The sequence below is a fragment of the Schistocerca nitens genome, chromosome 7 (assembly GCF_023898315.1).
Source record: "Schistocerca nitens isolate TAMUIC-IGC-003100 chromosome 7, iqSchNite1.1, whole genome shotgun sequence".
Classification (NCBI taxonomy): domain Eukaryota; kingdom Metazoa; phylum Arthropoda; class Insecta; order Orthoptera; family Acrididae; genus Schistocerca; species Schistocerca nitens.
In genome coordinates this window covers 328238191-328256372 of record NC_064620.1, presented here as the reverse complement: position 1 = coordinate 328256372, position 18182 = coordinate 328238191, and the positions used below count along the sequence as shown (strand labels likewise).

At 39.1% G+C, this 18182-nt stretch overlaps 1 protein-coding gene across 3 annotated transcripts in view; it reads left to right on the top strand.

Moving 5' to 3' along the window:
• The window catches only part of LOC126194811 (mitogen-activated protein kinase 15-like), a 196133-nt gene that overhangs the window by 125941 nt on the left and 52010 nt on the right, over positions 1-18182 (top strand). For 2 of the 3 annotated variants that reach the window (XM_049933128.1, XM_049933126.1), the window contains 3 exons: positions 1199-1391; positions 5325-5465; positions 15148-15329. In XM_049933128.1, coding sequence (XP_049789085.1) covers positions 1199-1391; positions 5325-5465; positions 15148-15329 — 516 coding nt within the window. The remainder of the gene's footprint in view (positions 1-1198; positions 1392-5324; positions 5466-15147; positions 15330-18182) is intronic. The other variant, XM_049933127.1, reaches the window with a different exon arrangement.

Below are 18182 nucleotides of genomic sequence, written 5' to 3'. Positions count from 1 at the left end.
GCTGTACTTTGTTGATGCAGCACATTTTAGCAATTTTGACCAAGATGAACTCATTCTGCAGTGTTGTTCTTCAGCACACTAGTGTAGAAGTGTGCACAGAAACAGCTAAGTGAAAAATCCATGCAATGTACATGTTTATTTATATATAAAAGCCAACTGTGGGATTTCCCTTTGTGTATATACAAGATTTGTGTGCTGATTTGAAGTTTTAGGTTTGCATATTTTGTTATTTGTGTCACTTCTTTAATTGATTACATCAATACCCATTTGTTCAAAATTTCAAAATATACCACAATACATTTGTGAGTGCCATGATGAACCTGTTCTGTTATTATGTATTATAGCCTTAAACTTAATTATGCTCTTTTAAAATTTTTGAGAACAGTAGACCTATCCTCATTCAAAACAATTGTTCTCTAATTTCATTGTACAGTTACATGAGAAAAAGGCTAATTTTGAGAATTTTTGAATGCTTCCAAAACCATATTTTCATAAGTTACCGGTAAAAGTGTTTTGGATGTATAACTTATTTTTGTAACAAATCAGTGTTTGTGATTCAGTTGAATACATCACCCCAAATATCATTGCTTTTCAATGCAAATAAATGTGTGTATTTGAGAATTTTGGAAGCTACCATTGTCCTTTGCCTAATCTACGAGGCATGATTAATATGCTTGTAATGTGAGGAAGATGAATATGTGAGCCACAACATTTCAGATGCAAAATACAACAATTGGAAAGTGTTCTGAGGAGCAGTGGGTACTCCACAAGCTATTTTGGAAGTATAACAATGCCAAACACTCAGAAAAGTGGCAAATCAGAAATATATACATATCACACAGTAAATAATGAAATGAAATGAAATGTCCTAATGATAGAGTCTGTCATTATTAGGTGGAAGTCAATGGAACTTACTGGGCAGTAATATCTTGATATCTTCTTAGTATGAGGTAATGATGATTTTAATTTCAACCTGCAATTTAGTTCTCTGCATTTTCACCAAAGTGTGATGTGAATTTGGATTACTTTTATACGTATATCATGCATCAACATAACTGCACATCATGTCCTTCATATACATATTGTCATCTGTGTAAAAAATTATTGTTTGTCAGTATGATCTGTCTTTCATGAATTTCATCTATACTGCTGAGAGAGCACCTTTTTTTCTAAAACTGGGCTAATATTTGTGTTGCAGACTTGAAATCAATTTTTGCTGGTTATGGCAGTTCACTTCTTCAGAAACCACCCCCAGGGCCACATAAGAGCTTACGTGAATTGTTGAGCAATTCATCCCCAGATGCTGTAGATCTTGTTTGCAGACTGGTAGTTTTCAATCCAGATAAAAGACTGACTGCAGAGCAGGCCCTTGAACATCCTTATGTATTAAGGTACTTGCAAATCATTTGTAACTTATGCACAATAGTAATTTAATAATAGCTTGAAGCAGTTGATGTTCCACTAATTAAATTTTGGAATAGCCATTTCATTATATATAAATCCCACTGTTTTAAAGATTTATTGCTCCAAGGATCACTATTATTACTGTTTACTTAATATTATTAATGTGTACTTATCTTATAAAATTCAAAGTTTTCTATGAATCTATGCCTATTGTTACTTCAATATTGTGTCTTGAATGTTATCAAACTGCCAACTGACTTTGTTGGTAGAGTTAAACTATCATTTTATTTCATATTTTTCACTACTAAGTGGTTTTGGGTGTGTAGCCATTCTCAAGAGTTAAATATAACATATTAAATTCATATTCTGTGGGTTACAATCAGTGTACTTGTCTATATTGCACAGTTGTCGGCTGGACGTAAGAGTTACAAGCTTGATTTCAGGTGTCATGAAGTAGTTACATGGCATAGTTGTAGTCCAGTGACTATGCTGCTCACCCAATTGCAACTAAATTATTCTATATTGTGTGTTAAGATTTCTCTTTATGAACCACACAAGCGCTATGATATAAATGACAGATTTTGGTAATAATAAAACAGAATTAAAAACAGGCAGAATGACTTTCATTACTTACCTTCAGGATGTGAAGTAATGCCAGTAGAATTATTTAAAAGCTTTTGGAACTGTTACATACTTCCTCATAGAGGAAAGAAGGGTAGATTATTAGGAAGAGTCAGTAAGTCACTCAGACACCAGGATAAATAGGAACCATCTCTGGGGGACAATGATCTTCTCAGTTGCAAAAGCGAATCAAAGAAGTGTGATTTAACATTTTTCATGTCCTTTGCCTTCATCATTTTTTCAGAAAAACATTAATATTGTCGTATAAATGATACTCAGACGAGATGATGGACATTGTTGTGAAATTCCCACAATACTTCATCAGCAGTGGGGGAGGGGGGTGTTGGTTGGGTTGTTTGGGGGAAGAGACCAAACTGCGAGGTCATCGGTCTTATTGGATTAGGGAAGGATGGGGAAGGAAGTCGGCCGTGCCCTTTCAAAGGAACCATCCTGGCATTTGTCTGGAACGATTTAGTGAAATCACGGAAAACCTAAATCAGGATGGCCAGATGCGGGATTGAACCGTCGTCCTCCTGAATGTGACTCCAGTGTGCTAACCACTGCGTCACTTCGCTCTGTCCTCGGTCTATTTCATCAGGGAAACGTACTGACATCATTAGGTGTGGTGAACACATTGCTGAACTGTAACTGAAACCTCCTATTCATGCTAATCCAAGAAGAAAACTCACAGACATAAATATGCCAGATTTAGTGACCAATAGCTACAGTTTGTTGCTTGTTAGTAGGAGACAACTATGTTACCGGCTGGATGATGAACCAAAGCTTTGGCACACACCTAAAGGCTGTTAGTCATACTGTGCATGGAATGCTGTCAGCCAGCCTAGGGAGCCACATGCTGATATACATGTCCACACTGGCATGTGCCAATCCTTGCCAAATGTCCCTTGTGATCACCGTAATTTTAACATGGACTGTGATTTTAACATAGACAGAACTGGATACCATGCTGTGTCCTAAGCTGGTATCCTGTGTCTCTGTTCAGCAGACTTGTTGAACAGTGAATTTCCACCTCTTCTTTGAGAATATTGTTACAGTATGAAGACATCAACAAGATATTTTTGTGGTTCATATCGTGCCCCATACTAGTACAATGATTGGCCATTGCAGATTTCTCTGGTTGGTCCAGACTTGTTGGTTGTCAATATTTGATGCATCCATCTTCCACAGTGCAGCAATCAGTCCATTGTACAATGTCCTGCAGCCATAGGGAATTTTATAGAAACCAGGCCTTTTAAAACCAAGATTGTCTTCCACTGAGCTTAAAAGAGCTGTGAGTTTCATTGGTAGACAGAAGAAACATTTAACTATTTCTTCAGTAGTTTTCTGATTTTCAAAGAAACACCACCATTGTATGGCAAGATGACCATTCCTATTTGTTCTTCATTTTGATTGATTGATTGACTGATTTCTTCCAACTCCTCACTTTGTGTAACTTGTGCTGGGTGTAAGGCATGGCGAATCTCCTGTTTGGAGTATCCATTCTGTAAGAATATGGTACTGAGGTGGCGTAGCCAAATGGATAAGTTGTCTGGATCTGATGAGGCTTATGCTCTATGGACCAATACCCTAAGTGTCCTACTTCATTGTGCAGGATGGTGACAGCTGATGGTCTGTAAGTATAAGTCCACTTGTGTATGTTTATGGTACTCAGCATGTCACAGTATACCATCCTCTTTTCTCAACATGTCCAGGAACAGTACTTCACCATTTTTCTCTGTCTTCATCATAAACTTGATATTTGACTGAGGAGAATTTAGATATTATAAAAATGCATCCAGCGATTCAGTGCCATGGGGAGGTTACAAAGGTGTTACTGACATATCGTCAAAAGCACATAGGTTTTAATTTCATTGACTAGAGCACACTATCCTCCAAATCTTCTATAAAGAGATTAGTCCCACTCTGTCACTTTAACCACATACTTGCCTCTTTGATTAAAATCATAATTTTTCATGTATTTCTCTCTTGTGTTTTTTTTTTTCACTTCAGTGATGTAAACTTAAATATTTCATAAAAATTACTTTCACGAAGCAGTCAAAAACACTGAACAAAATAATTTGTCATTTAATAATAAAAACTTAATTTTTTAGTAAAATCAGTTACAGTTTGTCCAATTTGGTGAACTAAAGTCACATATTTGACAAAATCTTTTACAGTTGATCTCAGAATTAGACAAAATCATAGCACCATGTACAGAGATTTAAAAATTTAATAAAATTATGTTTAAATGATTTTCTTTACACATTAACTGCTGGTCATTGTTATTTGAAATTCAAGAAAAGTTTATACCACTGTGACTTTTTTCCTTATGAAAGCTGTTCAAGTATCATTGGTTTTATCCCATTTTTTGGCTTTATATGTCTTCCAATTTTATTTACATCATGTAATTTCTTTTGATTTTGTATTTGTTTTTACTTATTCATTACCAACAATTCATTCTTAACACTAAAGAATTTCCATCTCAGTTTTTAGGCCACAGCTCCTTCCACATCCGTTCTTGTGTGTTCTGTAACTCTCAAATGAGTATTTGATGTTGCTTTCCCTTTGCTCCAGCACTAGTACAACTCACATTTTCTGTCTCCTTCTTACCATGTAAGGTGGCACAGTGGCTAGGAAACTGGACTCACATTCAGAATGCTATTAAAATCTGTGAGATAATCCAGGTTTATGTTTCGTGCAGTTTCTCCAAGTTATTTAAGCGCAAATGGTTGGATGATTTCATTAAACAGGCTTATGTTTCGTGCAATTTCTCCAAGTTATTTAAGTGCAAATGGTTGGATGATTTCATTAAAATGCCATGCCTAATTTTCTAGCACATCATAGCTTGTATTCTGATGTCATTGTCAACAATGGGGGCATTGCATTTCGTTCTTTCTTTTTATTTTTTACTTTTTCATTATGTTTCATCATTTCTTGTCATTTACTCATTTAAAAGCAAATAATATTCTGTAAATATTCAGGCATTTACAACTTACCAAACCCAAAATCCACATAAACAGATAATTTATAGTAGTGGTAAAATGGTATGAGTTTAGTTTTGTGAAAAATTAATTTTGCTGCATTATATATGAGGAAGTTTCTTCAGGATGCAGTTACATTTATTCTTTTGGTGGATATCACAGTTGATTCAAAATAGGCTTTTTTTAACTTTTTGTGAAAACTTACTTTATACGTATTTGAAACAAATAACTGCTGCACAAACATTTGAGGATTATTAAATAAGCCAAAAACATCTTTTTTTTTTAAGTATGGGAGTAAAATAATTTTTGGTTTGCTAGGTTTCATGACAAAGATCGAGAACCGAAACTGAAACGTAATGTTCTACTACCTCTCCGTGATGATGTGAAACTTTCTGTGGATGACTACAGGCGCAAATTGTATGAATTAATGGATAGAAGGAAACATCACGATAGGCCCAGGTAGGTTTACTGTACTACTCAAGTGTAACTTAACACTTTATGTGTTATTTATGTTTTGCTGTAAATCAGACCCCTGATTGTGTGAATTACATTCCAGAGTGGTTTAATAGATTCCATCTCTGTTTGTAACTGTGCATCAGAAATTTGAAATCATCATACCAGTAAATACTTGAATTGTAATGACAGGAGACATGGCTGTGGTAGAATGGGTAGAGAAGGTTTTAAATTTTAAAAGCAGGGCAACACACTTTAGTAATTACAAAATAAACTGACTGGCAGTAATTTAGTGTCTGTCTGAATGCCAGGCCCACATATTGGTGGTGACATACACTTTTTAAGCACTGGTATCCAGATATGAAGAAACTTGCATAGGATAGACTAGAATGAAGAGTTGCATCAAAGCAGTCTTTGGACTGAAGACTACTGCAGCAGCAGCAACAATAGCCTACAGTAGTGGTTTTTAGTATGTTGTATACAAAGCGCTGTCCCGTCTTAAGGAGAATGAAGATAATTTGTGTCCCTAATACCTACATCAAAGTAAGCAGGTGATTGATGTTAGAGCATAATAAGGGCAATGTTGCCAGTTCAGAATCATCTGCACACACAATTTGGTTGCAGCAGCTGGATATTTCTGTTCTGGATACATCACATGCTACCTGTTAATGCGCAGTGTAGGGTTTGCTTACCAGGTTGATATTAGTCTCTCTTACCTTTTTTCATACCTTCACAACTAGTTTGGGACATTCTGCTGTGTAAAACAAATACACCATACAGATAAACAATGTAAACAATGAGAACAAATCAATTGTTATGTTCCAAATCACAATGTCATCTGCACCTGTCTGTGGCAACTGACACTTGTGGCAACAGAGTGAAATGACAATGGTGAACAGAATAGCAGGCATGACCAAGCTCATTCTGTGATTGCTGGTTGTTGCTATTTTATCTGTGCTGTAAATAACTAGCTCTCAATTACTTTGTTATTCTGATCCAGATACAACTGTAGCATGTTGTGTCAAACCAACTTTAAACTGTAACAATGAAAGATCCAGAATGGAATAATGGCCATATAGTGAAGATGTCAAGTCTCAGACAGGCACAAAAAAAAAAAAAGACTACTAAAGGTTACGTGTTAAGTAGTCTTCTTGTTGTGCCTGTTTGCGACTCAACATCTCTCCTATATGGTGAATAGCAATCTATCCTTTTCATAATATTGTCAACTTTAAACTCTGATAAAAAAAGAGCCAAATCTGTAGCCATAGGCATAGTGGAACAAGTGAGAAAACATTTATCCATAGTATATTTAACACTAAGTGTTGGCAGTGCCTGGAGTGTAGCAGTATTATAACATAGATTGGTGACCAGTGGATCTGATTCTGGTCACTCTGAAGATGTGGTTGTGTACTATACACTTGTGGTACCTTCCCAACCACATCAGCCTTGTATCCATTTTGATGCCTGGCAATGATTTTAAATCCTTCCTTGCCTTTAATAGGCTCATTGGGGTGGAAGTACCCTGGACAGTATTAGAGCTTTAGAGGGAGGGATTCAGGTCACCATTGCGGTCTCCGCCAGTGACTACTGCATGCTGGGCGCTGGAGAACACATGTAAGTGCTGGGTATGTTTGATTTGTGTTTTGTAGTGGTAGAGCTTCAGTGCTGGTAAGGTCCCACTGATGTTGTTGCCAGAAGTGATATAGTAGTCAGCAATGGTTCCACTGATACCCAGCTCCTGTTGTTTTCCAGATGTTCAACTACTATTTCAGTGGTTTGCAGTATGGACATTAGTTGTGACTGGTGTACAGCAGATGTCAGTGGAATGCTGATTGTTGGCAATTATGTCTAAAACTTGTTACAGTAACTGGCCAGCCATCTGCTTTCAGCCTTGACTAAAACGTATGTTGACACCTTGTCCCAAGACTGTGCCTAGTATGTGCTTGTGAGGATGGGCAGACATGGGTAATTGAGTGGAAAAGTGACCAGTACCATAAGGTCACTGGTGGTGGTGGTGGTGGTGGTGGGTGAAGCAAGTTCAGTACGTACAATGGTGATTCCTGTGTAATATCTCAACTATACCACAGCTGAGTAACAAGTGGCCAGAAACTTTGTGATGGAATCTTATCATGATGCAGTCTCCACTGCTTTCTTCATCTCGTTCTTCAATATAATGAACTGAGTGAAGGATGGAATGTTGAATCCTAATACTGTGGGGGAAAAAAATTAACTACAGAACCAAATAGTGATCTGTTGTTAGTTGGTGTAATACAAAGAGATCCTTAAACTGGAAGAAAAAGAATATCTCCACTGTTATCAATGCTGTGATGGTTTTCTTGGCCATGATTGCTGAAATATTGACAATAAACAAAAAATCAGAAAGAGTATCACTAACCAGCAGTCACACAACAGACTGGAAAGCTTTATTCAAAGATTTTCTTTAATGTCATTGTATCACAACATGGATTTAGAAACCAAAAACAATTACTTGAGTACTGTATGAGTATCTCATTACAACTTCAAAATCACTAAAATAAGGAAATCACATCACGAGGACTTTGATCTTTTTATATGTCAAAAATTTTTGATGTGATGTTTCACACCATTTTCCTATCTTAGTTTGCCAAAAATTGAATGAGAGAAACTACAAATCACTGATTACAATCAAATCTTTCGAACTGACTCCAAAACATTGAAATGAAATTTGAAAAAAAGAAGAGCACCAACATTTCTACATCTATATCTACATACATACATGTCAGGCCATTGTATGGTGGACAGGCGGAGACTGTCTCATATCACTAGTAGTCATTTCCTTTCCTCTTGAATAGAGTGAGAGAAAAACAACTGTGTACGTGCCTGCACACAAGCCTCAGTTTCTCTTGTCTTACATTCGTGACAGATCTAGCGGCTTGCTTTTCAATATTCTTTTCTAATCATACTTGATGGGGATCATACACTTGAGCAGTACTCAAGAATGGGTCACACTAGCGTGTCCTATACAGGATCTCCTTTGTAGGTGAGCTACACTTTTCTAAAATTTTTTTAAAAGACATCATAGTCGCCATTGACTGTATGAAATATTTATTATTGCGTTTGCAATTTCAGCCTTAGGGCCAATTTCAAGTAACTCTGCAAAAGCTAAAAATATTATATGACTGTGAATTCCAACCATGAGAAGATAATCAAATTTTCTAAAATTCTTCCAATAAACCAATGTCAATCATTTGCCTGTCCTACTACCATCCTTATGTGCTTGTTCCATTTTATATCTTTGCACAATGTTAATCTGGATATTTAAGTGATGTGACTGTCAGGCAGCACTGTATTTGAACATTCCTACTCGTCTGCATTAACTTACATTGATGTACATTTGGAGCAGCTGCCATTCATCACACCAACTACAAATTTTGTCTGAGTCATCTTGTATCCTCCTACAGTCACTCAGCAGTGACATTGTCCTGTACACCACAGCTCCATCAGCAAACAGCTGCAGATTGTTGCTCACCATCTCCATCAGATCATTTATGTATATAGAAAATAAGAGCAGTCCCAACACACTTCCCTGGGACTCTCCTGACAGTAGCCTTGTCTCTGATGAACACTTACCATCAATGACAGCATACTGGTTTCTATTACTTAAAAACTCTTCGAGGTTCTCACATGTCTGGGAGTCTAGTCCAGATGCTCATACCATTGTTAATGATCTACAGTGGGACACCATGTCAAATGCTTTCTGGAACTGTAGGAATATGGAATCTTCCGTTTGCCCTTCATTCATAGTTTGTAGGATGTCATGTGAGAAAAGCACAAACTGAGTTTTGCAAGAGCAATAATTTCTAAATCCATGCTGATTTTTGGGCAGTAGCTGTTCCATCTCAAAGAAATTTATTGTATTTGAACTCAGAATATACTCAAGAATTCTGCAGTAGGTTGATATTAAGGATAGTGGTCTGTAATTTTGTGCGTCTATTATTTTACCTTTCTTACACATGTGAGTCACCTGCACTTTATTCCAGTCACCTGGGACTTTGTGCTGGGTGAGAGATTCACATAAATGCAACCTAAGTGCCCTAGAGTACTCTCTGCAAAATCAAATTGGGATTCCATCTGGACCTGGTGACTTATTTGTTTGCAACTCTTGCAGTTGCTTGTTTATGCCAGGGATGCCTATTACTATATCCTCCATAAGGGCGTCTGAGTGATGGTCAGACAATGATGTATTTGTATAATTCTCCTGTGTGAATAATTTCTTAAATGTGAATTTTAAAATTTCAACTTTCATTTTGTTCTCTCCTATTGTCGCACCAGACGCAGTGATTGGATGGATAGGAGCCTTCAACCTGCCTAGTGATTTTAAATAGGATCAGAATTTTCTAGGGTTCTCAGCAACATCTTTCGCTAAGGCATGACAGTGTATGTTGCACGCTTCATGACTGATCTTTCTCATGCTAACTTTTATGTCATCATTTGTGTGTTCCTTTCTGACCCGAAAGTGCAACAGTCTTTGCTTCATCAGCATTTTCCGGATTTGGTACGAAACCATGGTGGATCTTTTCAGTCCATAATCCACTTACTTGGCACATATTTCTCCAGAGCATGATTTACACTCAGTTTAAACTTTGCCCATATTTCCTGTACATCCATCATGTTGGAAATAAATAGTGTTCATTCACCACCTAAGTTGAATTCCAAGAACTGCTTATCTGCTGTTCCTAGCAAAAATACTTGACTAGGCTTATACAAACAGTCACTGGCCATTCAAAACAAACAAATGGCAGTTGCACTGTACTGTTACTAAAATGCCTGATTATGTCTCTGATCACTTATGTCAACATCTACATAAATACACCAGAAGCCGCCATATGGTGCCTGGTGAAAGGTACCCTGTACCGCTACTTGTCATTTCCTTTCCTGTTCCACTCACAAATAGAGTGAGGGAAAGCAACTGTCTGTATGCCTCGTATGAGCCATAATGTCTTCTATCTATCTTCGTAGTCCTTACATGCAATGTATGTTGGTGGCTGTAAAATCATTCAGCAGTCAGCTTTGAATGCCAGTTCTCTAAATTTTGTTGATAGTGTTTCTCAAAAAGAATGTTGCCATCCCTTCATGGATTCCCATTTGAGTTCCCAAAGCATCTCCATAACACTTTCGTGTTGTTCAAACCTACTGGTAACAAAACCAGCAGCCTACCTTTGAATTACTTTGATGTCTTCCTTCAATCTGACCTGGTACGTATCCCAAACATTAGAGCAGTACTCAAGAATAGGTCACACCAGTGACCTGTATGTGGTCTCCTTTACAGGTGAACCACTCTTTCCTAAAATTTTTCCAATAAATGAAGTCGACCATTTGCCTTCCCTACCACAGTTCTTGCATGCTCATGTGTCCCATATTGCTTTGCAATGTTATTCCCAGATATTTAAATGAAACCGAGCGAGGTGGCGCAGTGGTTAGACACTGGACTTGCATTCGGGAGGACGACGGTTCAATCCTGCATCCGGCCATCCTGATTTAGGTTTTCCGTGATTTCCCTAAATCGCTCCAGGCAAATGCTGGGATGGTTCCTTTCAAAGGGCACGGCCAACTTCCTTCCCCGTCCTTCCCTAATCCGGTGAGACCGATGACCTCGCTGCCTGGTCTCCTTCCCCAAAACAACCAACCAACCTATTTAAATGACTTGATTGTGACAAACGGGCCACTAGTTAGTACTGTATCCAAACATTACAGGTTTGTTCTTCCTACTCGTCCACATTAACTTACATTTTTCCATATTTAGGGCTAGCTGCCATGCATCATACCAAATGGAAATTTTGTCTAAATTATCTCGTATCTTCCTACTTCGACACCTTACCATACACCATGGCATCATCAGCAAACAATTGCAGATTGCTGTCCATCCTGTCAGCCAAATCATTTATGTTTATAGAGAACAACAGTGGTCCTAAAACACTTCTCTGGGGCACTCCTGATGATACCCTTGTCTCTGATAAATAGTCACTGTCGAGGACAACATACTCCATTCTATTATTTAAGATGTTTTAAAGCCACTCATATATCTGTGAACTTATTCCATATGCTTGTATCTTTGTTAATAGCCTACAGTGGGGCACCATGTCAAATTCTTTCCAGAAATCTAGAAATATGGAATCTGCCTGTTGCTCTTCATCTATAGTTCTCAGTCTGTTATATTAGAAAAGGGGAAGTTGAGTTTCGCACAAATGATACTTTCTAAAACCATGCTGATTCGTACACATAAGCTTCTCTGTCTCAAGAAAGTGTATTATATTTGAACTGAGAATATGTTCAAGGATTCTGCAGCAAACAGAAGTTAGTAATATTGGTCTGTAATTTTGTGGGACTGTTCTTTTTTCTTTCTTATACACTGAAGTCACCTGTGCTTTTATCCAGTCAGTTGGGACTGTGCGCTGAGTGAGAGGTTCACAATAAATGCAAGCTTGGTAAGGGGCCAATGCTATAGAGTACTCTTTGTAAAATCGAACTGGGATTTGACCCAGATCTGGTGATTTATTTGCATTCAAATCCTTCAGTTGTTTCTCTGTGCCAGGTATGCTTTTTAGTATGTCTTCCATACAGGAGTCTGCCCAATAATCAAATGACGGTATACTTGTATGATTCTCCCGTGTGAATGATTTCTTGAGTATGAAATTTAAAACTTGAGCTTTCATTTTGCTATCTTCAACTGCCATGCCAGACTGGTCAACAAGGGACTGAATGGAAGCCTTAGACCCGCTTAGCAATTTTACATACAACCAGAATTTTCTGGGGGTTCTCTGCCAGATCTTTTACTAAGGTGTGACAGTGGTAGTTGTTGTATGCTTCATGCATAGATCTTTTCACAGATGCATGAATCTCTATTAACCTTCGCTTGTCATCATTCATACATTTCCTATTGAACCAAGAGCGCAACAGACTCTGCTTCCTCAGCATCTGCTGAATTTCATTATGAAACCATGGCGTATATGTTTACTAGGCACATAACTCTCCAGACCACAGGTTACAATCTGCTTAGAGTTTGCCCATAATTCCTCTACATCCATCATATTGGAACTAAGTGATGCCAATTCACTGATTTATTAACTTTCATAGTCATAGTTACTGTAATAACATCATGATCGTTCATCCCCATTTTTATACTGACATTGTTGATAAGGTCTGGCCTATTTGTAGCTACAAGGGCTAAGGTATCTCTGTATCTCCATTGCATGTGGGCTGCCAAGTTAGCTGCTCAAGACAGTTTTCAGAAAACATGTTCAAATGTATTTTGCATGACTGTCTGTATCCCCCACAATAATCCATATCCCAGTCCGGCAGGTTAAAGTTGCCTCTAACCAGTATTGCATAATCTCTTTATTGACCGTAGACTTTCTTTGAGTGACAAGAACTGTCACAGCAGAATCAGATGGCTGTCAAAAACATCCAACAATTAACTTGGTTTCACCTACACCTGTCACGTGTGACCATATGACTTCACTGTCACACTCAACTTCGACCTCAGTAGAGACGATATTTTTGTCAACTGCAATGAACACTCCCCCCTCCTGTGGCCTGTAATCTACCTTTCCAATATATGTCCCACAACTCGCTAAATATCTCAGAGCTTTCATTTCAGGTTTCAGCCAACTCTCAGTCCCAAAAGTGCACCCCTGACTTATCAAGGAGAGTCCTACAAATCCCCCTAAAATAACACAGGTCTAGAAATCTGCAGCAAAGACTGTCACAGAGTCATCAAGGTCTTTGGTTGAGAACCTTCACTTGGCTCCAAACCGAAGGACCCCAATCCCCTCACTGAACGATGCTGCAAATTATGAACTGTGCTTGCACTCCACACGTGAGGCCAGCAGTCTTCACAACCTCCACCAGCTGGCTGTACGAACTGAGGACCACCTCAGAACCCATGTGACAGGCATCGTTGGTGACAACGTGAACCACTACATGCAGATGATTGCACCCTGAATGCTCAGTAGCCACAGCCGAGGCTGGCTCCACATCTCAGTTGAGAACCCCAGGCAGACATACCGAGTGCACGTTGGCTTTCTTTATAGCTCTGAACGCTATCTGCCTGAAGGTCTCTATAACATACCTGACATTGGAGCTTCCAATGACTAGTAAACCCTTCCCTCTGTGTGCTGCTCAGACCCTGCCGAAGTAGCAGCCACCTGTCCACCTGTTTGCAGTGTGAATGGGCGAGGCCAGGTGATGAATCTCCACATTGGCCTTCCGCCTCGAGTGATGCAACGCACCAGATTCTCCGCCACTACTACACCTCAAGGCAGCAGCCTGAAAGTGACATTGCTGTGCTTGGAGCCTCTGAGGAAAACAAACATTGGCAGATTGCGTTTGTCAGTGTCATATGGGCCCAGCACCTGTTGTAATGCTGTCAGGTGTCACTGGCTATATAGCATGATTGCCTGTGGTGGGCATAGTCAGTAATATAGATGTGCCCAGTACCTAGTGTAACAGTATTGGATGTCTTTGGATACACAGCAGCCGGCCGCGGTGGTCTCGCGGTTCTAGGCGCGCAGTCCGGAACCGTGGGACTGCTACGGTCACAGGTTCGAATCCTGCCTCGGGCATGGATGTGTGTGATGTCCTTAGGTTAGTTAGGTTTAAGTAGTTCTAAGTTCTAGGGGACTGATAACCACAGCAGTTGAGTCCCATAGTGCTCAGAGCCATTTGAACCATTTTTGATACACAGCACGGTCACCTGTGGCATGCATAAATGCTAATTTGGACAGGAGCCATTATATTTTTCATTGTCTTCATGCTATCATCTTGAACAAGATAATGCAAGACTCCATGTCACCCCCACTGTCTTGATCTGCCTTGTTACTGTTTGACTGCTGCCCTGGCCAGCATACTCTCCACATCTCTCACTCATTGAATATGTGGTCATAAGTTACTGAGGGACTGGCATGCTACTACCCACCAGCCATCATGATTGATGAACTCTGGCATGGAATTAAGTTGCCCGGAATGATGAAACCATATCTGTTATGGAGTTGGTGCCCAGTGGGGTTGGAGCCATTGTTGCTACCAATGGTGAAACTATGTGTACTAAATTTCACACCCTGTATATCCCTAAATCACCTAGAAAGTTAAGCATGTATTCTTCCTAATACACTGTATACACACAATACATAAAGTTGCAGTGCTAGTGTCGATTCTGGTAGCTCGAGGCACAGTGGACACAGCAGTCTCTCTGGTACCAATGTTGGTAGACTGTCACCAGAAGTAGAACGCTCTTTTTATTTTAGCAGTAGAGCCAGTGCAAACTGTCTTGGCAGGGCAGTACAATTGGGTCTTCTAGGATGTTAGCAAAAGCTAAGTGGGTGGTGAAGGCTACAGTTGCTGCAGTGCTGATAACAACATTGATGGCAGTGGGGGACATGGCAACACTGAGGGCAGTGGTATTGCTGCTGCGATGGTGGTAACTGGTGGGGTACTGATGACATGCACGGTGGCTATTAATGTGAAAATGGTGGCAGCTCTCCATTTGTAGCACAGAGGCAATTTTTCTGTCTGTAATCCATCTATGAATGTAAAAGAGCTAAGATGCCATCTGCTGTTCAGTTTATGCTGCCATATCACTTGCAAACATAACTGTGCCTGTGATTAAGCACTCTTTCAGAACTTTAGGCTGGTTTGGTTGTAACTGTTTCAGGCCATTATTATGTCAGTGCTATTCTGCTCCTGGCATTCTGCAGCGGCCTCTGGTGACTAATTATGGTGGGACACTGGGCTTCCGATATAATGGGCATAACAGTGCAGTTGGCACTATATCAGCAACAGCTTTGCCAGCAACATCACATAAAATCCCCAGGGCTGTTGACCATTTACAGAGAAGTGAGTCTTTTTTATTATGTATGTACAATAGTAGACTGTAAGCATGTATTTATGTATGTATGTACGTATGAATATATGTCTGGGATCACCTCCCAAAACCCTGGATCAATTTCTACCAAACTTGGCACTCAAACAGCAAATTTCTCAAGTATCACATTTGTGAGGTTTATAACCTCCTACCTCGAGTGGAGTGGAGATATGGAGAAACACATTTTTTTTCAGTCCCTGTTGTGAAGGCTGGCCTGCTTGATGAATGTATTGTGTGTGAATAGTATCACCCTACCTTATTGACTTGCTTTGTGGGGCAGCCTACACATCAGGAGCAAGAAACAGTTTCCAACCCCAGATGTGTAGACTGCCCTGTGTGACAAGTATATTATGTTGTACTAGTATTGGTATTTTTTGCTAAATCTTTTTTCCAGTGGCTACAGATGTGGACGGACATGACTGGGGGATGATTGAAATGGATACAGGAGGGGATGGATAGGGAGTAGGGAGAGAGTAGGAGCAGGATGTGAGGGACAGACTGTTGGGGAGGAGTAGATGGGCAGAGAGGGGAGTTGAGCATATGGGCAGAGGTATAGGGGAGAGGACGAGATGGTCAGTTGGCAGGGGGGGGGGGGGAGGGGGACAGAATTGGGCAGATAGAGAGAGAGGGGGGAGATGGAAATGGGCTGAAAGAGGGGATGGAAGAGGAGATGGGCTGAAAAAGGGGGGGGGGGCAGATTAGGAGATGGACAGAGATGGGAGGGCAGAAGAGATGGGCTAGCGAGTTTGGAGGAGAAAATTGGCAGAGAGGTGGTGAGGAGGAGATCGACAGAGAGTGGGGTGAGGAGCAGGTGGGCAGATATGGGGGTGAAAGGGAATTACAGGAACCACGAAGTAAAGTAAAAATTATACTGGGTGCTGTTATTATTAATGGTAAGATATTTTAATACACATGTGATTCTATGGAGCTTGATTTGGAGGTGTTTGAACTGTTTAGTATACTCACAGCCCAGAAAGCTAAATCACTGTCAATTGAAATGATTGACAAATTATGACTATATGCAGGAATGTGTGATATAATTCTGTGTAATCCACTGCTCATTAAAAGTCGAGTATCAACAGCAAGCACTAAATTGGTACCTGATTGCTAGCTTCTGATTGAAAGCTTTTTATGAAAGTAGTGTTCCAATTGTCTTTTAGTTTCTTTTTTAAAGGATTTTGAAACATTTGAGCTATATCTCATGGGGACCATATGGACTGGTCCTCTTTGATATTATTTATATTTATAGAATCAGAAATTCAGTACCCAGATATCACAGTCATGTTACTACAGGGTGGCACAAAAAGTACTAGAGTACTGAGTACTAGACTGATCATTGTCATCTACCAGTTGTCATCTATTGTTTCAAAGCTGTTGTGACTATGTTTTGTATTATCGTTATGAAGGTCATTGCAGCTAGGTTAAGACATGTGAAGTCAATATGTCATCAAAGATTTGCAGAAGAAAGGACTGTCGGCAAAGGATTGTAGCCACCACATTTGCTGGACCTAACCACTTGGAAGTTTTATCTGTGGAGCATTCTAAAGGAAAAGTGCACATAAATAACATAATAACACTACAAAATTTGATGAACCATACTCGTAACGAAATTTTGAGAATTTATACAGCAGACTTTCACAAGGTGTATATTAACATATTAGGGTGCATGTAAAAGTGCATTGAAAGAGATCATTTTCAACACCTAATGTAAGATCAGTTCAGTAAATACAGACCTTTGTATTAGCTTATTTATTATTTCCTTATTCTCCAATTATTACATGTTTATCTGTTTGTTGTTGTATCTGCTTGAGGTGGGCAACACTTCATACATAACTGGGAGGTAACCTGTACTCTGGACTAGTTTTTCATGTGCCACCCTGTGTTAAACTCCCTGATACCTACAATTACTGCATTTCTTTGTAATATCAGTTACTGCAATAAGCATCAGTGTTGATATTTAACTGCTCACCTGCCATTTAGCATTGCTTGAATTATTGGTTTGATACTTGCTAGTAGAGACTGCCTACGATACCATGGCGAATTTTCATCTGAAGGACTGGGTGAGTTCATTTGTTTGTTCAGAAGGGGAGTCCAGTTCAATCAACTGCTGTCTGTTGTCCAGTGCTGTCTAGTCATTGTTCTGCTAAATGCATCATGGCATTGTGGTCTCCAGGTGCTGTAGGCACTGGGAGAGTTCTGCATAGCTAGAAACAATGGATAGTTTACAGTATAATTAAATTTATGATGGGAGAGGGAGATGAGGGATAAAAATCCCATTAAAAAGTGTCATAAAATAAGTTCAGACTGCTACTGGTGTTTCACTACGGATAATGAGTAAAGAAAGAGGGTGAAAAAAGTACTTGCTGATAGCTCTGAGAGTTTCTCTACTCCAGGAAAAAAGTGGAAGAAAGAGAAAAAAATCTTACATTTAGATGATTTTGACGAATAAGTTGTGCGGAGACTGATATACAATTTCCACATCGAGTCATGTTTTCCCATAATAATAGAAAATATGTCTTTTAGGGTAAGTATTTTTTAATTACAGTACTATGTCACAAGTTAGGCTTCTGGTACATCAGTTTCTGTTTTTGAATGTCTGTATATTACTTACACTTTTTTTTAATTAACATGTCTAATATTTACCAAGTGGCCCAAAACAACAGATAACAAGAAGGGGTGAATGGAATGGTTAGAAATATACAGTAAACATATTGACTATGTAAATAAAGTAAAAATCTACAATTTAAAGGATAGATCTATCCTCCCAAGTCTAAGAAAAAATTCAATATTTTAGCTAAATTTCATATGCTGCAACATATGATGTA